This window comes from Apodemus sylvaticus, chromosome 6 (genome assembly GCF_947179515.1).
Source record: "Apodemus sylvaticus chromosome 6, mApoSyl1.1, whole genome shotgun sequence".
Lineage (NCBI taxonomy): Eukaryota > Metazoa > Chordata > Mammalia > Rodentia > Muridae > Apodemus > Apodemus sylvaticus.
Genome location: NC_067477.1, coordinates 48,502,789 through 48,528,381, shown reverse-complemented (window position 1 = coordinate 48,528,381; position 25,593 = coordinate 48,502,789). Strand labels below are relative to the sequence as shown.

The window sequence follows — 25,593 nt, the reverse complement described above, 5'->3', positions numbered from 1 at the left end:
TATATTGTTAAATGTTTAATAAATTCTAAGAGCTATTTCAACATTTAGCAAATACCTGACCTAGTAAAACTGGAGTGGAAGAGTAAAACCGAGGCAGCATTCTCCATTAATAGAGAAGACTGTGGGAAAGGAAAGCCTTAAACACTGGTGTTCCTGTCCTGTTGGTTACACAATTGCTGTTTTTAATCTATGGAGCCTCAGCTTCTTCTCATCAAATGAGGATGCTGTTTAATGGGTTTATGGGTTGTCAGGAGAGAAGTGAGCACCTGGTGCAGAGCAATGTTGATAGCGGCAGCATTAGAGAACAGGCTAAGACCAGCCGGGGTAGCCTTATGTTCAGGAGGGTCAGCAAAGGAAGACAGCTTTCCCTGATATGACTTAAACAATCTGACCGTTTTGGTCAGATTTCTCACTGTGTATTATTATATTGATACTTTTCTTATCTTTACTAACCCACCTATGTGTCAGTATGTGACTCACCTTTATTTTTAATACATTCCTACATTTATTTGGTATCCATTATGCCAGTACTAGATAACCAGTGTCTCAGGAAGTAAGCAACTGAAAGTAGTAGCTTGTTACATCTGCTAATGTAAAAGCCCATGGTGAAAGAGTAGGTGGGGAAGGCACTGATAGCAAAAGAAACTTATCAAATCATGTCTAGCTATTAGTATCTTAACCTGCCCATAAATTCATTATCTATTCTCAAATTATTATATACTTTAGTTTCTTCAAATTTATTTAGGGTTTTTCTATACTGAGATACTTTGGAATGATTGTGAGGCATTAGATACATAAGATACTGTAAATTTGGGGATGGAAACATCTGCTTTGGAAATGTTAAATAAAAGCTTGGACATTTTAAAAGAACTTATAATGTTTTCAGTGATCTAAAATTTGTATATAAAAGTTTGCTCATGTTCCATACAAGTCCTATATAATAATTTTACATGGCTTCTTCTAATCCTTATAAAATAAACAGGAAAATGCAAAATTAGTTTTATTCAAGTTAAGACTAACTAATATATACATTCTTGTCTCTTTTTGTTAAGTAGGATGAGTTCTGAACGTCGAAAAGAAAAGTCTAGAGATGCAGCAAGATCTCGGCGAAGCAAAGAGTCTGAAGTTTTTTATGAGCTTGCTCATCAGTTGCCACTTCCCCACAATGTGAGCTCACATCTTGATAAAGCTTCTGTCATGAGACTCACCATCAGTTACTTACGTGTGAGAAAACTTCTGGATGCTGGTAAGTTCCACAAAGACATAATAGACCTGAAAATTAGAAATGCAGAACATCTAGAAGTTCCTTTTAGCAGGAGGCTGTAATACTTTAAGAGATCATGTGTGTGTGTCCCTGTGCCTATGCATCTGTGTGTATATATTAATACGCTCTTATGAAGGGGTCTATGGGGGCCAAAAGAGGGTATCAGATCCCTTGAAGCTAGAGTTACGGTATTTATGAGTCACCTGATGTGGGTGCTGGTCTCCAAAATGTAGTCCTGTTGGTTGTGCAGCAAGCATTCTTAAATGAGGAGCTATCTCTCTAGACCCATAATGCCATTCTTTAAAAAAAAAAATGTATTAAGTTATTATTGCATGTGTGTGGGTGTTTTGCCTTCAACACTTGCCTGTCTAGTACTTGCAGAAGCCAGAAGAGGATTTTTTGCAACTAAAGTTACAGTGAGTGCTGGGAATTGAACTCAGGTTCTTTGAAAGATAAGCCAGTGCTCTTAACTACTGTGCCATCTCTCCAGCATTGCCCCAACATGGTCTTTTTAAAAGTACCTAATTATGTCTTTCTTTATTCTTTATTCCTTTTATCAAGCTTTGCTTTTCTTAGTTGTGGGAATAATCCTTTTTGTGCTATAAGTTGATTTGGTTTACCCTTTTTTCCCCTTATTTTTTAAACACATGAATAAAAATTTATTAACTCTATAGCCCCTGGTACTTTAACATGATCAGTGAATAGATATTATAACCCAGTAAAGTTGTTATTGTTTCATTCTGAAGAACTCTCAGTTCTTCTACATGACAGCATTTTTTTTTCTTACTGGCTTTTAAAGCTTCTTTCCATTTATTCATTTCCTCTTGTCTATCTCTACCCCTCTGTGTCTGTCTGTCCTCTTTCTCTCTCTCCTTCTCCCACCCCTCCTCCTCCTCCTTTTCTCCCTGCCCCCTGTATCTTGCTATGTAAACTAGGCTACCTTGAACTCACAGAGACCCATCTGCCTCTTCCTCCTTAGGACTAGGTATAAAGGTATAATCTATCTTTCAAAAATATCATCCTTTTGCTTGTTTGCAAATTTGTTTATTTTAAACAATTATGTAAAACAACTGGAAAATATACAGAAATAAATATATGTACTATAGATATTTTAAAGTATCTGAGAGAAAGCCTTATTTTGTTTCTTTCCACATGTGTCCTTTGCAGGTGATCTAGACATTGAAGATGAAATGAAAGCACAGATGAACTGCTTTTATCTGAAAGCCCTGGATGGCTTTGTTATGGTGCTAACAGATGATGGTGACATGATTTACATTTCCGATAACGTGAACAAATATATGGGGTTAACTCAGGTAAAGTCATCCTTTTACATGAAGAGCACTAATGCAGATTTTATGGCTATATGATAGAGATCTAATTTTTTTAATGTGTTTGCAGTTTGAACTAACTGGACACAGTGTGTTTGATTTTACTCATCCATGTGACCATGAGGAAATGAGAGAAATGCTTACACACAGAAATGGTGAGAAGAAAAGTCTATTGTTTGATTTAATGTGACAGGTGATTTTTCAGTCAGATATTGTTACTAATTTTATCTTTTTGGTAATGTACTGATTTAGAAGAGAATGTTATTTCACATTTAATGTTAATACTGTTCTTCATTAAAACTGTTACTCTACATTTTAGAAAATTCACAAAAGTTTTAAAAACTCATTGAATTAATAGGTAAACATGAATTAATAAATAATTACATACATGAATAGACATGGAAAGATAACTAAAAGACCAAAATAATTATAAGTAAAGCAGTATTAAGGCAAGAAGTTATAATACAAATGACAGGTAATAAGATTTTAGGTGATTATCGAATATACAGTGACAATTGGGCTTCAGGCTTTTTTAATGCCCCAAGGAGGCAGGGTTGGGGGATGGCCAATATTTTAAGAGCACAAAGATGATTTAACTTCTCAGGATGTTTTCAATAACTTGAGGCTGTAGTTGGAAGTATAGTGTTGTGTTGGACCACATGTGGTTGTACATACCTAGCAGTTAGGACGCAGATATAGGCAGATCTCTTGGTTTTCAGTCCAGTCCAGTTGGTAACTATTTTAAGCCAGCCAAGGCTACAGAGTGAGACCCTGTCTCAAAAAGAGAAGAGAGGGGCTGGAGAGATGGCTCAGTGGTTAGGGGTACTGACTGTTTGGGGGTGGAGGACGACCCCACTTCAAATCCACACCCTCTTGGCAGCTCACAGTTGTCTGTCTCTCCAAGATCTGACACACTCCCATAGACATGCAAGCAAAATACCAATGCAAATAAAATAAAATAAAATTTTAAAAACAATTTTTAAGAGAGTTCTGTAACTCTTGAGAGTTTTGTGAAGTACTTGTTGAATTACAGAGACTTTTAAGAGTTGATTTTTTTGCCGGGCAGTGGTGGTACACACCTTTAATCCCAGCACTTGGGAGGCAGAGATAAGAGGATTTCTGAGTTCGAGGGCAGCCTGGTCTACAGGGTGAGTTCCAGGACAGCCAGGGCTACATGGCTACACAGAGAAACCTTGTCTTGAAAAAACAAACAAAAAAAAGTTGATTTTTTTTTTTTAAGCACTAATTCTTAAACAGAGTATATTGGTCTCTTTTCCTTAGTTCCCTCTGTCAGGATCTAGTCTCTGCTCTTTGAAAGCAGCCTTGACTACTTTGTATTGTATTGCTCTTGATGCTACTGTATGTATCTATTACATGCTTAAAGGCATTACTTCTAATCATTGATCTCTGCATTACTCACAGTATACGCGCTGGGTCCTAAATAATGGATATTTTGTGTTTGTTTGGTTTTTTCCCTAATACTTCAATTTTATATATCTTAAAATGTACCTATTTGATAAATTTCAATGGTTGGGGTTTTTTTGTTTGTTTGTTTTTTAGTATATTCATAGACATGGCCCAACCACCATCATACTTCTAATTTTATTTTTTAAAATTGTCTTGTTGTCTTGTTTTATTGTGTTTGTTTGTTTTGAGACAGGGTTTCACTGTGTAGCCCTGGCTGGCCTCAGACTCCAAGTAGACCAAGTTGTTCTTGAACTCGCCACCTACCTCTGCCTCGCAAATGCTAGGATTAAAGACATGTACCATTGCACTCAGCCAGTTTAGAAAATGCCATTGCCTCAGAAAGGAAGTTCAATATCTTTAGCTATCATCTGTCTATCATCTGATGAGCAACCTCAAATCCACCTTCTCTGGGCATTTCAAATAAACGAAACATTTGTTTTGAACCAGACTAAGAAATAAAAATAGGAAATCAAGATGCTGTTTCAGACTCATCTAAATGTAATCTAATTTTTTAGTTATGAAGTTTGGCATTAAGATTGAATTAGACTTGAATTGATTTTTCTCTGCTTTATTTCTGTGGCTTTTTCTTTTTGTGGTTCTTGGGATCAAAGCAAGGCTTTTGTATGTACTAAGGAAATACTTGTCCATTGAGCTACATTCCCAGTCCCTAGTTCTGTAACCTTAAATCGTAAACAAGGTCTCATATGTAGCTCAGGATGGCCTAGAATTCTCCTCCTCGTCCAGCCTACCTAGTGCTGGGAGTATTGGCATGTGCCATCATGGCTGATCTCTGTGACTTCTGATAGAACATTCTGTCTGGCTTTCACACGCTATTTACTTACAAAAGGTAAGTTGGCATCTTTAAAGTTCTATGAACACATTGCTGCTTATTCAAAATTGAGTTATCACAACTGGTAAAAGACAGGAAGTATCTACTCACCTTCTTTTGAAGGGGACATACTTAGATACTGACAGCACATTTAGAGGGTAAACTTATACCATTTTCTTATTTTCTTTGCTTGGACCAAATTCACCAACTCAAATGAATAATTAGTCATGTATAGTGTGGACTCTCCTCTCACAGTTCAGGGAAACACTGCCATCTTATAAATGCTTTCACTGGATGGAGCTGTAAGACCTACTGATGTGCTGGAGTAGGTGAAGAGGGATCACCATTGTGTTAGTGCTGAGATCCTCACTTTGATGCTTTCATTGTAACAGATTTCTATGGTTAGTTATGACTTAAAACTTTGCTTCTTGTTTTCATTAGGCCCAGTGAGAAAAGGGAAAGAGCAAAACACACAGCGGAGCTTTTTTCTCAGAATGAAATGTACCCTGACAAGCCGGGGGAGGACGATGAACATCAAGTCAGCAACGTGGAAGGTAAGCAAGCTGAGAATGCACTTGATTTATAGATAGATAAACCTATACACTGACATGTTCATATCCCGAGCGTTCACCAGGAGTGCTGAGAGTAAGCGACCCTAGCACTTGGGAAGCAGAAGAACAGCTGCTACACATTTGAAGGCAGCCTTGTCTACATAGCAAGTTCCAGGCCAGCCAGGGGAACACAGCAAGCCCCACCTCAGAAAACAAAACAAACACACACAACCCCTCCAAAAGAGTTTTGCTTAGAGTTATGAGGGGAATGGATAAAAGGCTTAGTAATTATGAGCACTTGCTTGCCAAGCACCTGGCTTTGGTTCCCAGCACCCTTGTGTCAGCTCATAGTCATCTGTAGCCCCAGTTCCAGGAAAGCCAATATCCTCTTCTGACCTCTTCAGGCACCAGGTACACAAACAGTGCACACACATACATGCAGATAGAACACTTATACACATAAAATAAAAATAAATTTCAAAAAAGTTATGAGGGAAAAAGTATAATTGTTCTCCTTTTGCATATTTGCATTTATAGCCAATATATGTAATCTCTATTCAAAACAGTATAATAATTTGCCAGTTTAAGATTTAAACATAAATTATTAGAAATATGGTATTTCTATACTACATATGGTATTTTATATCAGTTGGCCTTGCCAACTACTATTTAGATACTAATACAAGTATAATTTTCTGTCTCAGTTTCCTTTTTTTGTTCAGTGTTGAACCATAGTCATCACAGCAAAATCAACTATAATGACCAGATTAGTGAAGAAGGAAGCCTAGACTTCAAACAAGGAGACCTCTTTTTTAAAACAACAAAAAAAGGCTTATTTTTTTTCATTTTGTGTGTGTGTGTGTGTGTGTGTGTGTTAGTGTTTTAGTTGGATGTATGTAAGTGTACTTACTATGTGTTTGCAGAGGCAAAAAGAGGGCATTAGATCCATATTCTGGATTATAAGCGATCCCTAGTTTCTATTTTATGTGCATGGATGTTTTGCCTCTTTGTATATCAGTGCATGCATGCCTAGTGCCTGAATAAGAAAAAGGTGTCGGATCCTCTGGAAATAAGATTACAAATGGTTGTAAGCTGCCAAGTGAGGCTAGGAATCAAATCTGGGTTCTCTGGAAAAGCAGGCAGTATTCTTAACTACTGACTCATCTCTAGCATTCTACCCTCACAGTGCATTTTTTTTTTTTAAAGAATAGTTCATTATCTCGCAATGTCTTAACTGCTATACCATCTCTCCAGCTCCCCTTTTTATTTTCTTACTCACATACAGGTGCTTCACTGCACAGGCCATATTCATGTCTATGATACCAACAGTAACCAACCTCAGTGTGGGTACAAGAAACCACCCATGACATGCTTGGTGCTGATTTGTGAACCCATTCCTCATCCGTCAAATATTGAAATTCCTTTAGACAGCAAGACATTTCTCAGTCGACACAGCCTCGATATGAAATTTTCTTACTGTGATGAAAGGTAAATTAACTATTTTATATTTTTAAAATTTAGATTTTCTGTAGCCTTTTTATATCACTATAGTAAAAACTTAATGTATTTGTGAAGGTGAATATGAAGATGCATTGTGGAACCCAAAAATGTGAGATTAGCTTTTATACTATAAATACTGTACTTAGCTATTATACAAAATCTATTAAGATGAAATTCTTGACCACATCTAGTGGCATACTCCTGTAATCTTAGCTCTGGGGAGACTGAGACAGGAGGAAGGTGACTTCTAAGTTAGCTATCCCACAAGAACATTTTAAAGGGCCAGGGATGTAAGTCAGAGGTGGGTCACTCGTGCTACGTGTGGAAGGCACTGACTTCTTGCCTTGGTACTTCAAGCAGCGAACACAAAAATCATCACGTTCTTTTGTTTTAGGGAATTTTGCTTAAATTGAGAAAGTAACTTTTAAAGATACACAGTTTATGTAGAGTAGGCAACACAATTTTGGTCTGTAACCTGCATGTTCTTCTCAAGCACCTCCAACTCCACCATGGTTCCTGTCACCATTTTCCAGATCTGTTAGTACTTGTGTGTAATTGCCAAGTTAAATGTTTCTGCCTACATCGTTTTTCTGAGTAACAAAATAAGTACTCCTGTTACTAAACTACTCTATTGCTCCCAGACAGTTACTGCTCCTCTTGTGATAACTAATATTGTTGACACAGCACTGTTGAAACCTGACTGTAACTTTTCCCACAAACTACACTTAGTAGTAGTTTGTGGTAAATATTATAAATTCGCTGTCTCTCCCATCATTCTATCGATCTTGTGCTCCTGCCATTAAATTCTTTATTTCATTCCCTTTGGCCTGAATTGTTGCCATAAATTCCTAAGCTGCATTTCTACCAACAGATTTGTGCCTTTTTACTTGTATATCCACTGTATCCAAAGGGGGCTTCCCAAGGTGAGGACCAGATTGTGCTGTTCTCTTGTTAGAAATCCATCAGTTGCTTCTAGTAGTATTATAAGTAGGAAGAAGATTTTTATTTATCAAAAGATAGCTGTACTTTCTGGGTATGGTATTGTACGTCTGTGATCTTAACACTTTGGAGGATAAGACAGAAAGCTGATTTGGATTACATATGAACACCTGCCTTTAAATAAATAAATAAAAAATAAAAAATAAAAAAAAAAATAAATGTAAAATACTTTAAAGGCTGAAAGTAAAACAGACTTGTGCTAATTTAGATTTAGCAGACTTGTGCTAAGTCTAAATGTATTAAAATGTCAAGGAAAGTTGTTTACAGTCTAAGTCCCTTCTCTGTTTACCAAATTAATCGGGAGTTGGGAGAATCACCCATCTGGACAATGGTCCCAACCACTCATTACGAAGAGTTCCATGCTCTTTTTGAATGTCTCGTGCCTTTGCACACACTATAAGAGGATGCCTAAGATCATCTTAGGCAACATCCCTTGCACATGCTTCTGTCCGTGCTTCTTCTGCTGCTGTCTTGTTGGTCCTTTTTTGCTGCAAGCTGTATAGCCTGTTATTAGAGGTAGAGATTCTGTAGCCAACTGAAATTCTGACACTGGCACCTAGATAATGATGAGCACATCAGTCCTTTTAAGGCATCACTTTCCTGGTTGGTTGGTTGGTTGGTTGGTTGGTTGGTTGGTTTTGTGGTTTTTTTGAGACAGTATCTACACAGCCTTGGATGTTCTGAAACTTACCCTGTAGACCAATGTGGCCTCCAGCTTACAGAAATCCACCTGTCTCTATACCAAGAGCTGTCATTTCAGGCAATGCGCCACTATAACTGGCAAACACACAACTTTCTTACCTCCTACTTGAGGCAGTTAACGTAATGATTTTATGTAAAGACACAATTTTAAGTTCTTAGCATTTAAATAATTCCCCATGCTTTAGACAAAGAAGTATTGACAGAACACTGACTAAAATCATATAATATTGGATTTCTTTCTGGTTTGGAGTTCTGGTACTTAACTGATATAAAACTGGCAATCTTTACCTAGAAGAGTCAGACCTCAAAAATCTGTTGTGAGGCTTTTAGGAGTTTGTTTTTGGTCCAGTTATACTTACCTCTGGTATCAGCCTTAATATAAGGGTGAAAAACTAAGAACTATATGACAGTGTTTATTGCCAGTATGTAAAGGTGTGGTAGAACTGAAAGGCCCGCCTATTTTTAAACTTCTATAGCGGAGACTAGTGCAGGCTGGAGAGAAAGGAAAGCAAAGGAGTCAAAATGAGAAAGGTAATGGCATTCCCCTCTGGCTCTATCAGAAAATTCACACAATGATCATGACATCAATTTAAAAAAGATAACTCATACCAGGAGACTCTTGTTTTCTAGTTAAAAAATTTTTTCTAGGAACTTCTTACACTGGTTGATATGTGGTTAAGTCAATCTGATCCTCTTGCCTGCATCTCCTGAATTCTTTTCCTCCACTTGCCTGTACTAGTCAGGTTTGATAGCAGGTGCCTTTATCTGCTGGCCCATTTTGGTGGCCCTAGATATTAGAAATGTCATGTAAGATTTTAATAATGGGCAGGTTTTTTCCTTATCTTCATTCTGACGGGTTATGGATGTAAGAAGTTGCTAGGAAAAAAAATTTAACCAAAAAGCCTAGCGTGCACAAGGCCCTAGGATCTATCACTACCAGCACAAGGGGAGGGGGACTTGTCTAGATTCTGTCCCTATTACCATTCTTTTTTTTTTTTTTTTTTTTTTTTTAGATATTTGCTTTATTTACATTTCAAATGGTATCCCCTTTTCTTATTACCCCTCCGAAAACCCCCCATCCCATCCCCCTTCAATCTGCTTACCGCTCCCTACCCCCACCCCCTCTTTCATGACCTGATATTCCCCTATACTGGAGCATCGAGCCTCCATAGGACCAAGGGCTTCTCCTCTCATTGATGTCTGAAAAGGCCATCTTCTTGCTACATATGTAGCTGGAGCCATGGGTCCCTCCATGGTTGGTTGGTGGTTTAGTCCCTATGAGCTCTAGGGATACTGGTTGGTACATATTTTTGTTCCTCCTATGGTCTGCAAACCTCTTTGTCTCTCTGGGTCCTTTCTCTAGCTCCTCCATTGGGTACCCTTTGCTCAGTCTATTGGTTGATTGTGAGCCATGGGTGTTTTGATCCACCTTCTAAGAAGGATCAAAGTATCCCCACTTTGGTTTTCCTTCTTGAGCTTTATGTGGTCTGTGAGTTGTATCTTGGGTATTCCAACCTTTTGGACTAATATCTACTTATCAGCAAGTGCATAACTCTGTGTTCTTTTGTGATTGGGTTACCTCACTCAGAATGGTATTTTTCTAGCTCCTACTACCATTCTTGATTAGAAGGGAAAACAAATATTTTTAAAGCAGTTTCTTTTCATTTGTAGTGCTGCCATCTAGTGTTGATGTGTTTTGGTGTGTCCTTTGTGAAGTGCTAGTTTATGTTTAAAAACATTTGTTTTGTTGGTTTTAGAGTAAATGGCAGATCTTAAACTGGTATGCACAAGCTATATTATTTAACATACTGTTACAAGCATACCTTGCTTATGCCCATTCTGTGATTCAGTGTTTTCTTTTTGCTTATGTTTTAGGTAAAAGATTTAAGTATCTTTTACCAGCACCTCAGTTTACAAAAAAAAAAAAAAAAAAAAAAAAAAAAAGTCCCTTGAAATCTAAGCCTGGCAGTCTCACCCTTGCTTCATGTTTGTTCCCAGAAAGGCTTTAGAGGAAAACATTTGTAGTTGGCGTCCTTACCTTTCTCCTAGTGTGTCCTCAGGGCTTCCCATAGGCTCATGCAGAATCAGCTTGACTTCCCCTCCCTAAAGGAACTGCCGTGGATTAGACAGGCTACTGGAATTAGTTACCAGCCCATACTCAATTAGATGCCATTCTTTTATCTGAAATTCTCATAAAATTAATATTAAAGCCAAGTAAAAGACTTATCCTCTAAAACATGACAATGGTTATTCCTTTACTTTCCATTTAGTATGAATGTCCTTGGCTTAATGATAGTGGAGCTTTTAAAGTGAGGCCTTGCCAATGAACCTAAAGATTGTAAGGTAAACAATTTAGCTCTATGAAAAATACTGCTAGCAATTTAAACTGTATTATAAGCTAATTGTGACTGTCTTTGGAACTTTTGTCATTTATCATTACCAATATTTAATAATATCTTGCTTTGATGGCAACAGTATGTATAATAAAATATGTTTTTAAAGATAGGTCATTTTGGGTGAAAGGGATAAAAGTCAAATATCAAGGATGAATCTAAATGAACAGAAAGGCTGGCTATTATACTAAGTATAGAATTGCTTATTCTATTCTATAAAGGTGAATTTTAAACTTACTAAGTGAGGAATAATGTTGTTTTGTTTTGTAACAGAATTACTGAGTTGATGGGTTATGAGCCAGAAGAACTTTTGGGCCGCTCAATTTATGAATATTATCATGCTTTGGACTCTGATCATCTGACCAAAACTCACCATGATAGTAAGTACAATAGAAGAACTCAAGGAGACAGTTGCTCTGCTTAAGTCCTGCAGCCTCCACTGTTGCATCTCTAACTTTCTAGTTAAAATTGCCACCCAGTCTCCGGACTCTTCATAAGACATCTTGATCATGAAATTACTGTTATGTTGGAGCTGTTTACTTAATAATACATAAAACTTCCCTAGAATTTTAAATACAGAAATAAATAAAAGTCAAATATTATAGGTTATCTGCATACACATATGTCGTGAAGTCAGTGGTTGGTCAATAGGAGGTAACAGAGCATGTGTTCCATGAATCAGTGAACAGGATGTGTATTATACACATGCACCTCTGCACTCGTGATATATGCTAAGTTTCTGATTTTTTTTCTCAGATGAAGTCTAAGACCCCAAAGTAAGTTAAAGTTCATAATTTCTCACTTGCCTGTTTAATCTGGACCTAAAAACATTTTTCCAAATGATTGAGGGTATTGAATATCACTGAATTAGTGTGAATTGTCCAAATTGTAGTCAATGTGGTTACTCAGGATAGCATCATCACGAGTGATTCACTGCATTCTCCTTATTCTAGTCAGTAACTGATTTAGACTGCATGAATTGCTGGAAGGCTACAGTATGATATCAGCTTACACAGTCAAATTTCTGTAGAGTGGTTTGGTTCTCTGCTGCTTGAGGAAGAAATTGTACCTTGAGTGTTCCCTGAGCTTTTAGTCTCTAGGCTGACAGTGTGACCATACCTCATTAAAGAACTGCAGCTGCCCTGTCCCTCACTTCTGTCTTTCATTCTTTTACAGTAAGATAGGAGTTTTACTTTGGGCTTCTCTATCAGCTTAAACAGTCACAACTATTTTAAATAATAAAAGATTATTTAAATATCTCTCCTTTTAAAAACAATACTGTGATCCAGCCAGGCATGGTAGCACATATGGTTACCCTACCTATCCCGATGCCCCCAGCACTCCAAAGAGAGGCAGGTGGATCTCTATGAGTTTAAGTCCAGCCTGGTTTACATAGGGAGTTCAGGACAGCCAGGTCAACACAGAAAGACCCTGTCTTTAAACAAAACAAAATGTAACAATCTATATTTGACACTTATTTGATTGAAAATTCAGTTACATTTTCTTTGTGGTGCTTTCTTATCTCTAGTGTTTACTAAAGGACAAGTCACCACAGGACAGTACAGGATGCTTGCCAAAAGAGGTGGATATGTCTGGGTTGAAACTCAAGCTACTGTCATATATAATACGAAGAACTCTCAGCCACAGTGCATTGTGTGTGTGAATTATGTTGTAAGGTAAGCTTGGGAAGGGACACTTGGGAAGAGTCAGAAAAAGTGGTAATTCTTTGGATTTACTGTGCCTTTATTAAGAAGAGATAATTGCTGGGCATTGGTAGCACATGCCTTTAATTGCAGCACTTGGGAGGCAGAGGCAGATAGATCTCCATGAGTTCAAGACCAAGCTGGCCAGTGGAGTGAGTTTCAGGATAGCCAGGACTACACACAGAAAACCTGTCTTGAAAAGAATAATAAATAAATAAAGACTGAGTTTTGTTTTTAACCTTTCTTTTTCCACTGGATTATGATTTATACCTGGACCCACCTTTTCAAGCCAGCTGTGCCAGTGATCCCACATAATAATATCATTTGTTTATCAGTCTGTAAATCAATTTTCCTAGTTGAGTTTCTTGAGGCCAGGAAGATTCTAATGAAGGCTAAATGACCATCTTTGTGACAGGCTGTGTAATGTGATCGGAGGTTTATGCTTATGAATTCTGTAAGTTATTTCAGTTCAGTTCTTCTTCATTACCAAAACATTCTAATCTGCTTGCCAGGCAGAGCACTCTACTGTGTTGAGCTCATTTTCTTATGTTCCATACTCTTTACCCTGTCTCACTGAGTAGGCTTGGCTGGCCTGGAACTCACTGTAAACCAGTCCAGCCTTGAATTTACAGCTTACCTACTGTGTGGGATTGCAGGGCTGCACTAAAAGTCTCCAGCACAACTTTCATAGTTGCCACCAAATCCAGGTTACCCCACTTTGGCCATTTTTGGGGTATTAAAACTTTTAGTTTTTGTTGTTTCTTTCAGGGGGATATTTTTAGAGCTAGGATCACCTTACCACTTCTAATTGCAAAGAATCATCTTCATGCCAGAGTTCTTTTGTGATTTTTGCCTTTATTTAAAACTATTTTTCTTATCTCCCTCATAATCATTACTTGATCCCAAATTTTGCTTATTAGCCTTTCTGTGAACCACCCTTTTTTCATTTTAGCAGTGATCATAGAATATTGAAATTATTTGCTTATCTATTTCACCTTTAATTATAAACTATTTGAAGACAGGTGTTTTATACTTTGATCTTTGCATTCTTAGCTCATTTCATTTATTGATTGTGTACTATGTTAACTGGAGTACCTTGATGCCAGACATGAAGCAGAATGGTTTTTCAACATTTCTTTCTTCTTTCCTATCCTGTGAATGACTCACTATATTATTTCCACCAAGAAAACATAATACTCCTCATAAAGACTGTGGCCATTATTGTATCTAAGATTATCCATAGATCTATTAATGCTGAGTGCCTCTTTCATTGTAGCATCAGCGCAGAAGTCCTTCTGCTTATGTCCTTCATGCACCTTAACTGTACCTGTACTTGTCACTGCCTCTGTTCTCAATGTTCTTTCAATTTTAAAAAGTTGAATATTTTAATTAGTAAATTTTGTTTACATTTTTCTTCATATTGGTGTTTTAAAACAATATTTCTCAATAGTAGAATACCTGCCTAGGGCTCAATCCTCAGTATTGGAGGAAAAAAGAAATGTTGCAAGCATGCATGAAGGATTGTTCATCTCAAGGAATGTTAAAATGCTTTTACTATATAAATCATATTTTAAGACACAAGGTCATTTCATAGTCCCCCTACTGTCATTGTTTCAAGTGCTCGTTTATAAATACTAATCTCTCCTTTTTTGACAGTGGTATTATTCAGCACGACTTGATTTTCTCCCTTCAACAAACAGAATCTGTCCTCAAACCAGTTGAATCTTCAGATATGAAAATGACTCAGCTATTCACCAAAGTTGAATCAGAGGATACAAGCTGCCTTTTTGATAAGCTTAAGAAGGAGCCTGATGCTCTCACTCTGCTGGCTCCAGCTGCTGGGGACACCATCATATCTCTGGATTTTGGCAGCGATGGTGAGTGCTTAGTTACTCAATCCACCGCTCCCGGCCAGGGTCAGCGGCTCTATGCTTCGTCTCTTCACTTAGCCATTTAAATGATGTTTGGTTTTTAATAGTCTTCTCAAAAGTTTTCTGTTTAATATTTGTTTCTAAAATATCATAGCCTTCCTGCTTTTATTTTTCTGTTCTTTTAGGAATGATAGCTCAGAGTATCCTGAAGATATTTCTTGATGCCCTCTTAGTTTCCTCTCAGCTACCACACTGGCCCATTCAGAGTTGAATTGCAATGCATGTGGTTGGGTAAATGCTAAAGGGTTAACAAAGCAGCTGAACATAAAAGGAGACATGAGAATGAAAACTGTTACTTCAAATTAAGCATATAAAAAGGTTGAAGATACACGTCTTACCCCTGTCAGTGGTGGACTAAAGAGATAACTTATACTTAATGGTCACACTGTAATATCTATAAACTTTCCAAGTAAAGAAACTGAATCACAAATCTTCTAAAAAGCAGAAAATATCTATGAGTGTTAAAATCCTGCTGTTCTCTAGACTGACAAACGCTTTCCTCTGCAGACACAGAATCTGAAGATCAACAACTTGAAGATGTTCCATTATATAATGATGTAATGTTCCCCTCTTCTAATGAAAAATTAAATATAAATCTGGCAATGTCCCCATTGCCTGCCTCTGAAACTCCAAAGCCACTTCGAAGTAGTGCTGATCCTGCACTGAATCAAGAGGTTGCATTAAAATTAGAGTCCAGTCCAGAGTCACTGGAACTTTCTTTTACCATGCCTCAGATTCAAGATCAGCCAGCAAGTCCTTCTGATGGAAGCACTAGACAAAGTTCACCTGAGGTTAGTACCGGGATCTACGAAAAAGTCCAGAATAAATGCCTGATATTGATAGAACTCAAAACTCATCAGAAATGGTTTTTAATATCTAGGTTGGACCAGGGCAGAAATTATCATAAACAGCTGTTTCCAAATCCAGGACAATTCCATTTCAGATCTTTCTACTAGTAAGGTTGTGCTTGGGAGCAGAAGAGCTTATATCTTAACTTTGTAAGTTAGTGAAATGTAATATGTATTGATTCTCCTTTAAACTGTTATGGATTAAAACTGCCAGGTGTAAGTTAAATAATACAATATCTCAAAACCAAGGCTGAGAGTATATTCTTTGTTCAGAGGCTTTGCCTAGCACAGAAGTGTGTGATTCATTTTGTCATTGATCTAATAAAGTAAATGTAATGAAAAATGAAGAAAAGTAAAGTTTTATGCTCAATCTACCCAGCTACCATATTCATTATTGAAATTCTTGTCTTTAATTCCTAACATAATAGAGTATCCTCTAAAATATTCAGTAGAATAGGCATTTTAAAATTATGGTGAAAATATCTAATTAATGGATAATTATGTACCATTGTGGGATCTGAATTGTTTGGTGAATGTTATTCTATAGAATAAACAAATCTGGAGTGGGGGTGGATAACATTTGTTGGCGGTCTTATTATGTAGCCCTTTTTGGCCTGGCACTCATTTTGTAGACAAGGCTAGCCTCAAGCTTACAGAGAATCTTCTGCCTATGCCTCTTGAGTGAGTGCTGGGATTAGAGGTATTCATAATGTCATTGACAAAATAAATCTTTTCATTGTAATTTTTAGTTAGATAAAATTTTATATAGTATTTGTATGTCTGAAACTTCTTAACAGAGACTTCTTCAGGAAAAAGTAAACACTCCTAACTTTTCACAGCCTAACAGTCCCAGTGAATATTGCTTTGATGTGGATAGTGATATGGTCAATGTATTCAAGTTGGAACTGGTGGAAAAACTATTTGCTGAAGACACAGAGGCAAAGAATCCATTTTCAACTCAGGTATGTTTGTTTCCTTGCTTGTTTTGTACTTTTAAGTGACTGGGTTTAACTTGTTTTCCTTTTTACAAGACTGGTCATTATAAAAACTCTTGTATTGTTTATTGTTTGAAAGGACACTGATTTAGACTTGGAGATGTTGGCTCCCTATATTCCAATGGATGATGATTTCCAGTTACGTTCCTTTGATCAGTTGTCACCATTAGAGAGCAATTCTCCAAGCCCTCCGAGTGTGAGCACAGTTACAGGATTCCAGCAGACCCAGTTACAGAAACCTACAATCACTGCCGCTGCCACCACAACTGCCGCTACTGCCACCACCACCAATGAATCAAAAACAGTGACAAAAGACAATATAGAAGACATTAAAATACTGATTGCATCTCCAGCTTCTACCCAAGGACCTCAAGAAACAACCACTCCTAAGGCATCAGCATACAGTGGCACTCACAGTCGGACAGCCTCACCAGACAGAGTGGGAAAGAGAGTCATAGAACAGACAGACAAAGCTCATCCAAGGAGCCTTAACCTGTCTGTCACTTTGAATCAAAGGTACTTATATGGAACATAATTCTGCTGGGTTCTATTATATATGTGATGTTAAATGGTTTCTAAACATAGAGCCAACTTTTTGACGTATGCTTTAAGGAACATCATAAAGTTCATTTCATACACTGTCTGGACTAAAACAGACACTCAAAAGCCAGTTTCTAAGTTACATTCTAATTTCTCTCTCAAACAATCCTATCAACTGTCTAAATGTAGAAGGTCAGAGGAATGTCTTCCACCATCTCTAAAAATAAAGTCCAGCCGGTAAGTTCTATAAATGCTGGGAATCTCTTCATGCTGCTGTTCAGAATGGGAAATAGCTGTCTTCCCTGCTTAAATCCTTTTAACCTGGAGCTTTTGTAAGCTAACCTGAAGAAAGAGCCTTCAGCTACATGGTTCTTTTTATCCCAGATTGCACCTGGTGATCTTTAGTTCTCATTGGTAAAAATGGATATTTGCGGGCCTTCTTTCTGAAATCTTATATATAATTGCAAGAAACCTTAAACTTATTATTATTCTTCATTACATAGTTTATGTTATTATTATAAAAAAAATAAGCTTTTATTAGATCCACCAAGAGTCCTAGGATGACTTACAATATTGTTTCTATAAATGAAGCAATGCTTGAGCAAACATTTAGAAATTCTGTATATAATATGTAATGATATTTGCCATGTTTTAAATTTTGAGGCAAGGAAAATACTTTTCACTAGTGACTGGAAAAAAAATGACTCCTCTTATGTCTAGACAGAGCAAGCTGTGGCTGACAGAAAAAAGGACTGCAGGAAGTCCTTCTGTCCCCTGTATATATCTCCTGATGTGCTAGGATAGGCCTGCCTTTTTCTTGAGGGGAAAAAAAGGGGGGGTGGGGCTTTAGATGAATTCAGTATTTTCAGTTGGGTATAGTTATACATTCCTATATTCCTGGCTCTTAGGCTTCTGACTCAGGAGACTTACAAGCATAAAACTAAAACTCGGTGTGGTGGTGTGTGCACACAAACAAAATAAATAGATATACAACCAGAGGTGATATTTACATGATAAACTGACATATTTCATGAACATAACATGCTTACATAAAAATGTTAAACCAGCTTGTGTATACATTGCATGGCTTATAAGTATTTTAAAATTTAAAGCCCATATTTATAGATGAATTAATCATATATGAATATGACTGAGTCATTTATTTGGCTTTCTGTTGAAAAACCAAAACAACAAACTTAATTGACTTCATTGGTTCCTTGTTGCATACTATTTCAGATAGAGCAGCTCAGACCTAGTGATCAGTACTGAGGTCAAACTAGCAGAGTACAAAGGTCACTGAGGAGACAAGAATGTGAAGACTGGGCTTGTACTTCCATAGCTAAAATCAATTAGCAGTGGGACTTAGAACAAACTGCCTAACTGCCCTCAATTTCTCATTTATAAAATGGTTACAAAGTCGTATCATCCTTGAGTGTTAAAATAAGGTTAAATGAACATAAATCTTGTTTGGTTGTAGTTCCTGTTTTTGAGGCAAGGTCTTACTATGTAGTCAAGGCTAGCTTTAAAATTAAAATGTAGCCAGGCTGGATTCAAACAGGTATTATAGGTGTGTAGTTCTGTGTCCAGCTGAAATATTTATAAACTGAAAATACTATACAGAAATGAATCATCTTGTATTTCAGTTGTTCCCAAAATACAAGTCCACTGAACAACGGTGGTTTTATATAAAATATTTTTTTTCTTTTCCAGAAATACTGTTCCTGAGGAAGAATTAAACCCAAAGACAGTAGCTTTGCAGAATGCTCAGAGGAAGCGGAAAATGGAACATGATGGCTCCCTTTTTCAAGCAGCAGGAATTGTAAGTATGAGTGGTGCATTGTATTCCAAATAAATATCAAAGTTGTATTTATTTTGTATATTTCAGTAGCTATCATTGGAGAGACAGGTGGATTTCTGAGTTCAAGACCAGCCTGGTCTACAGAGTGAGTTCCAGGACAGCCAGGGCTATACAGAGAAACCCTATCTCGAAAAACAAAACAAAACAAAAAAGCTATCATTGGGCTTTTTTTTTTTTTTCAAACTTACATTTAATGAATAAATTCTGGTGTTAAAAACCAAACATGACAGATAAATTTAGAGGAAATATCCTCAGTATCCCCTCCACTCTCATTCTCTTCTCTGTAAGTTATTTTTCCTTCTTATAGAAGCAGTGGGGCTGGAGACATGGGCCAGCAGTGAAGAGTACTGATTGCTCTTCCAAAGAACCTAGTTCAAATCCCAGTACCCAAAATGTGGATCAGAGCCCCCTGTAACGCCAGTTGCAGCAAGTCTAATATGTTCTTCTGGCCTCGGCTGGCACTACATACGTATGGTGTCCAGACATACATGCAGGCAAAATACCCATACACATAAAAATAAATCTAAAATATTTTTAAAAGAAGCATTGTGTTTTAGAGATAGTTGAGGGTAGCCTATTGCCAGAACAGAGTGAGTGGAAAGTATTTTAAAATACATTAACAGTATCTTATGTTTTATGGAAAGTAATGTAACAAGGTAAGAAATACCTTTGCCATTCCTATTATAAGAATAAATGAAAGATTATTTAGAAGAAAAAATTAAATTTTAGAGGATTGTTTAAGAACTGACTTTTTGTTGCTGTTAAATATATACTAATTGCAAAGTTTTTTATTGTAAAAAAATGCAACATACTAAATATTAACTTCATCCTTTTTAGGGAACATTATTACAGCAGCCAGGTGACTGTGCACCTACTACGTCACTTTCTTGGAAACGAGTGAAAGGATGCATATCTAGTGAGCAGAATGGAGTGGAGCAAAAGACAATTATTTTAATACCCTCTGGTTAGTGACTGCTTTTCTGCTCTTGACTAACACAGGAAAAGTTTGAATATAAAAAAAAAAAAAATTCGAGTTTTTCCCAAAGTGACAGTGATTTTGGTTCCTCACGCCTTTAGTCCCAGCACCTGGGCCCAGAGGCAGGGGGATCTCTTGAGTTTGAGGCCAGCTGGTCAGCTGGTCTGCAAAATGAGATCCAGACCAACAAGGACTAGAAATACATAGTAAAGCCCTGTGTCAAAGAGAAATAAAGGGAAGGAAATGTGCCCGCATTCAGGGATTGGGCATTTCAGAGCACACTTTGTATAAACACTCTGACAGCAGACATAAACTTGATTACACTTACTTGTTTAAATAGCTAAGGGTTTGCCCAGGGGACTAAAAACCCTTCTAGATATTTGTTTTATTTTACCCTATGCCTATTGCATAATAAGTGTTGATTACAATTTAATGATTCTAGGCATTTCCTTGTTTTTCAGATTTAGCATGTAGACTGCTGGGGCAATCAATGGATGAGAGTGGATTACCACAGCTGACCAGTTATGATTGTGAAGTTAATGCTCCCATACAAGGCAGCAGGAACCTACTGCAGGGTGAAGAACTACTCAGAGCTTTGGATCAAGTTAACTGAGCTTTTCCTAATCTCATTCCTTTTGATGGTTAATTTTTTTGTTCAGTTGTTGTTGTTGTTATTTGTTGGGTTTTTTGTTTCTGTTGGTTATTTTTGGACACTGGTGGCTCAGCAGTCTATTTATATTTTCTATATCTAATTTTAGAAGCCTGGCTACAATACTGCACAAACTCAGATAGTTTAGTTTTGATCCCCTTTCTACTTAATTTTCATTAATGCTCTTTTTAACATGTTCTTTTAATGCTAGATCACAGCACATTCTCAGCTCCTCAGCATCTCACCGTTGCATTGCTGTAGTGTCATTTAAAATGCACCTTTTTATTTATTTATTTTTTTGGTGAGGGAGTATGTCCCTTATTGAATTTTTTTTTAATGAAATGCCAATATAATTTTTTAAGAAGGCAGTAAATCTTCATCATGATCATAGGCAGTTGAAAATTTTTTTACTCATTTTTTCATGTTTTACATGAAAATAATGCTTTGCCAGCAGTAGTACATGGTAGCCGCAATTGCACAATATATTTTCTTAAAAATACCAGCAATTACTCATGCAATATATTCTGCATTTATAAAACTAGTTTTTAAGAAATTTTTTTTGGCCTATGGAATTGTTAAGCCTGGATCATGACACTGTTGATCTTATAATGATTCTTAAACTATATGGTTTCTTTATATGGGTAAAGCCATTTACATGATATAGAGAGATATGCTTATATCTGGAAGGTATGTGGCATTTATTTGGATAAAATTCTCAATTCAGAGAAGTTATCTGGTGTTTCTTTACTTTACTGGCTCAAAGAAAACAGTCCCTATGTAGTTGTGGAAGCTTATGCTAATATTGTGTAATTGATATTAAACATAAATGTTCTACCCACCCTGTTGGTATAAAGACATTTTGAGCATACTGTAAACAAAAAAAAAATCATGCATTGTTAGTAAAATTGCCTAGTATGTTAATTTGTTGAAAATATGATGTTTGATTTTATGCACTTTGTCGCTATTAACATCCTTTTTTCATATAGATTTCAATAATTGAGTAATTTTAGAAGCATTATTTTAGAAATATAGAGTTGTCATAGTAAACATCTTGTTTTTTCTATGTACATTGTATAAATTTTTCATTCCCTTGCTCTTTGTGGTTGGGTCTAACACTAACTGTACTGTTTTGTTATATCAAATAAACATCTTCTGTGGACCAGGCCCCCTTGGGTCAGCTTTTATGCTTAAATAATATTTGTTTCAACATTTCTAGCTCATAAAATGATTTCTCAAAAATTTAAGTTCTTTATAGAAATTAGATTGTACATTTCTACATTCATTTTATTGCCATTTTCTAATGTATGATGTGTCCCCAAATATGTTAAGTAATGACAAATCATAATATTGCATTGTAAAGAGAACTTTTTAGAAACTTTCCCTTATAAATGTGTGAGTCTATTAAAGTATAAAGCTCAAACCTTCAGTATTTGGAGTATGAATGGAATTAAGTGAAGCAAATCATGAGACATGCTCATACTGTTGTAAGGGCTCAGGCTCCTGCGTGCATGTCTAATCTGTTCCCATTAGCAGATGAAGGAAGCTAGGGCCGAAACAAGAGTTTCCCACGCTCTCAGGGAACTATGTAGCCTGTCTCAGAACATATCTTGTTTGGTTTTGATATTGGTTTGGTTTGACACTGGTACATGACACATTGATATGCAGGTGCATTTTATAGATAGGCATTACCTAATGTCTCTTTACTTTGCCAGTTTAAAAAAAAAAGACAAACAGTATCTTATGCAAATGTAAATTTTAGAAACTTCCAAATTAACACCACAAACCTTCCAGCTTATCTGCATATCTTTCTAGTTCATGTATCACTTTTAGTATTTTAAAAACATTCTTTAAAACACTTGATTCTTTTTCTCTGTTTTTTAGTAATATATATGTTCTGCTTTCATAGTCTAAGTTTAAAAAATCAGAAAGTCTAGACAGATATAAACATAAGCAATGGATCCTGGGACTGTACTTACAAAGCAGAGCTAGGGTTGTCAGGAATTCCAGCCCTCTCTCGCTACAGTGGGTCCAGGCCGAGGTGGGTACATAAGTGCCTTGTCTTACAAAAGAGATGGGAGGAGGTCACTGCATCCCTACACCTAGAGATAACAGTCTTTTAGAACCCATCTGTGTGACAGTGAGGATCAAACCCAGGCCTCACATGTATTAGGCAAACATGCCACCACTGTGCCAAACCCCAGCCCAGAAACTTGTCTTCACTCCCCAGTTACATAACCAGTGAGAGCCTTGTCCTCTAGCCTGGGGTTAAATCCTAAGCACAGTGAGTTTAACCTGGGGAGCTGTTTTTAATCCTAGGATGCACCAGTGACTGATTACAATCGTAGCAATTTGGAACAGTGTAATAATATTAATCCAAAGTATACCATGAGCCCACATGCATCCACATTTAAGTATAGACAGCTCTCTAGAGGTGACATTTTAGAATAAAATGGTGGCTTAATAGTCTTAGAAGTCTGGGAAAATGACTTGTGAGCAATGGTTCAGAAGGGAGCTGTTAGGGAAAGTAAGTATCTACATGTGATCTCTCAGAGTCACCTGGAACACTAGACCCCAGATACAGCCAGCCACTCCTTCCTAGTACAGTACACTAGACTCCACATTCAGTCAGCTGCTCCTAGCATTGCCCACCATCTTGAATTTCTCTACAGTGCTTTTATAACCCTGCTCTGGTATCCCCAGCGGTTCTCTCCCAGCAAGGCTATCCATGCCGCCCTGTTCTCTGCTGCTGCTATGAATGCATGACTAGTCTCTTGACTCTCTTAGACTCTCCCTTGACAAAAGTATGGCAAAAGGAATTAACATAATTTGTTCAGTGTCACTGGCCTAGAACTGAAAATGGTGACCCATGACCATGGCTGACCGTTGCTGAAGTGCTCTGCAAAGTCTGAGTCTAAATGACGTGAAAGTCTGAAGACTCCATGCTAGACATAATGCTAGCATTTCTCACGTTAATTCATAACCTCTATAAAGGCATGTTTGCGTCTCACTTTAAATATTCTAGATTCTGGCTGTCAGTGACTTTAGAGCCTCCAGCCCTAACCATCAGTCCACAGAACATACTGGTTTCCCCAGTGCGTGATGTTTAAAGAACACAGAGGACAACACAGGGAGAGCAGGACATGGAGGGCCTGGTGGCACTTAAGAAGAGTGAGGTGACATGGAAGAGGAGTGGCAAGCTACAAAGAGTGTTTTTAAAGATGCTTAATGGGTTTAGAGTCTGAACTAAAACTTCAGTTCTCTGAATATAGAGACACTGAAGTGATTGGAGGTGTAATGGGTGACAAAGCACTTGGCATCTAAGGCTTACATAAAGAGGCATGTAGCTTTCTCAGAGCTGTTGGAAACGACAGCATAACCAACTTGGTTAAACCTTAAGATTACCATTCCGAATCTTACTTCCTTCTCTAAGCCTTGATAAGAGGTGTGAAAAGTTCAAAGTTCAGAGGCAAGAATGTCAAGCAAAGAGTTGGGGAAAAGAAAAATGAGGTGCAGGAGGGGGGAGTCTCTTTCTTTAAAGTTTAATTCAATAAAACCTCGCTAGCCGGGATTTAAAAAAAAAAATGAAGAAAGAAAAAAACTATTATGGCGCTTCAAGTCTGCCCCAGACCACTTTGGTCTTATTTTTTTCCTTTCCTATCTTTGAACCTGTTGTCCAGGATCATTTGCGAGTTAGAGCAATCTGTAGCATATGATCCTACATAGTCTGTCAAATAAATGCGACATTTCACCACACCCGTTCCTGAACGCCTCCTGGAGCTTTGTGTTCCAAACCCTTCAGGGGGTTGCGAATCATTCTTATTCTTACCTGTCATGAGTGGATTTTATCCAAGGCGCTGCTCAGACACCCGATCTCCGCTTACTATGTGATTTCCTTTATTCGGTCTTGGCTGCATTCTGGATCGCAGAGAAAGGCAGGTGCCTGAGAGCAGTCGAGCCTGACCCACTCTGGCCGGCGGAGAGCCCAGTACTCCTGCTCAGGGCGCGGTGCTACCTGCTGCGGGTGGAAACGCAGCCCGGGCGGCCTGGCCCCGCCCCGGTACGTGCCTGGGCTCAGCGCCCAGCTGCAGCCTGCCTGTGTGCGGGGTGCAGGACCGCCCGCGGCTCCCGCCTACGTGTGCAAGTGCATGTGCGAGGCTGGCGGGGGTTGGCCGCGCCTTCGTCCCCACGCAGCCTGAAGGGACCTAGTTCCTGGTACGCATTTGGAAAGAGCCTGGGATGTCCCAAGCAAATGCTGTTAGCTATTTTTTGTGGGACAGAAATTCCCCAGGTCTCTGAACATATTGGATCTTTGCTGTTTTAAATAAAATTTTATCTATTTAAAAACAAACAAACAAACTAACTAACTAACGAAGAATTCCAGCGGGACTCAAGAGTGACTGTCCCAGTCTCAATCCTCCAGAAGCTGAGGCTGGAGCATTCCTGGAGTTGAAGGCCAGCCTGGGCTATCGGGGAAGATGGTGTCTCAATAAAAAAAGAGTACGGAATAAATAATTTAGTTGTGTAAACAGCACCTTTAAGCTTATTTTGGATACGTGGTTTTGTGATATGCCTGATTAAGTATATGAAAATTTTAGCTGCCCCAGGTGGTGAGTTTCCTTAGGTTGAATTTTATTTGGTTTGGGTTTGGTCCCTTCCACCCACCCACGCCCTCCCTGCTCCGCTTTTGTTGAATGCTCACTATAGAAAATCGTTTGGGAGAAGATAATCTTTTTGGACAGACAGAGATGAGTTTACAGAATATGGAAGCGCTTGGGGCCTTAAATTTAATCTCTGGTAATCTTACCTGAGTTGCGGTTGCTGTGAAGTGCAAAGCCGAAATTTGTTAAAAACAAGGACGTTCCCTCAGCATAGCCCACGCTCCTGATGTTTATGTCTTCACAGGAAGTAAGGATCCATTTTCAAAACTAAGTGCTCAAGGTGTGATAAATAATTTTGGCTAATGAAAACTAGTCTGTAGTATGTGTTTGACTACAGAGGTGCCAGCTAAAGAGTGCCTTTGGTCCTGTGGATGTTTAAATCATAAAGTGGCTAATGTTGCT

General features: G+C 37.7%; 1 protein-coding gene and 1 long non-coding RNA gene across 6 annotated transcripts in view; one reads left to right on the top strand and one right to left on the bottom strand.

Annotated features, from left to right (window-relative positions):
- The window catches only part of Hif1a (hypoxia inducible factor 1 subunit alpha), a 44,173-nt gene extending 22,476 nt beyond the window's left edge, over positions 1–21,697 (top strand). For 4 of the 5 annotated variants that reach the window (XM_052185662.1, XM_052185663.1, XM_052185665.1 and 1 more), the window contains 14 exons: positions 1,056–1,246; positions 2,432–2,577; positions 2,663–2,747; positions 5,330–5,442; positions 6,725–6,927; positions 11,307–11,413; positions 12,562–12,709; positions 14,393–14,613; positions 15,175–15,458; positions 16,355–16,477; positions 16,590–17,026; positions 18,761–18,869; positions 19,746–19,872; positions 20,346–21,697. In XM_052185662.1, coding sequence (XP_052041622.1) covers positions 1,056–1,246; positions 2,432–2,577; positions 2,663–2,747; positions 5,330–5,442; positions 6,725–6,927; positions 11,307–11,413; positions 12,562–12,709; positions 14,393–14,613; positions 15,175–15,458; positions 16,355–16,477; positions 16,590–17,026; positions 18,761–18,869; positions 19,746–19,872; positions 20,346–20,497 — 2,446 coding nt within the window. In that variant the 3' untranslated portion in view covers positions 20,498–21,697. Of the gene's footprint in view, positions 1–1,052; positions 1,247–2,431; positions 2,578–2,662; positions 2,748–5,329; positions 5,443–6,724; positions 6,928–11,306; positions 11,414–12,561; positions 12,710–14,392; positions 14,614–15,174; positions 15,459–16,354; positions 16,478–16,589; positions 17,027–18,760; positions 18,870–19,745; positions 19,873–20,345 lie in introns of all 5 variants that reach the window. The other variant, XM_052185661.1, reaches the window with a different exon arrangement.
- On the bottom strand, positions 1,194–24,715 carry LOC127687238 (uncharacterized). The gene is made up of 3 exons (XR_007978354.1): positions 24,360–24,715; positions 3,268–3,363; positions 1,194–1,272 (listed from the first exon to the last, which is right to left on the bottom strand). It is a non-coding gene; the product is annotated as an uncharacterized LOC127687238 (long non-coding RNA).
- Between the last annotated feature and the right edge of the window lie 878 nt (positions 24,716–25,593).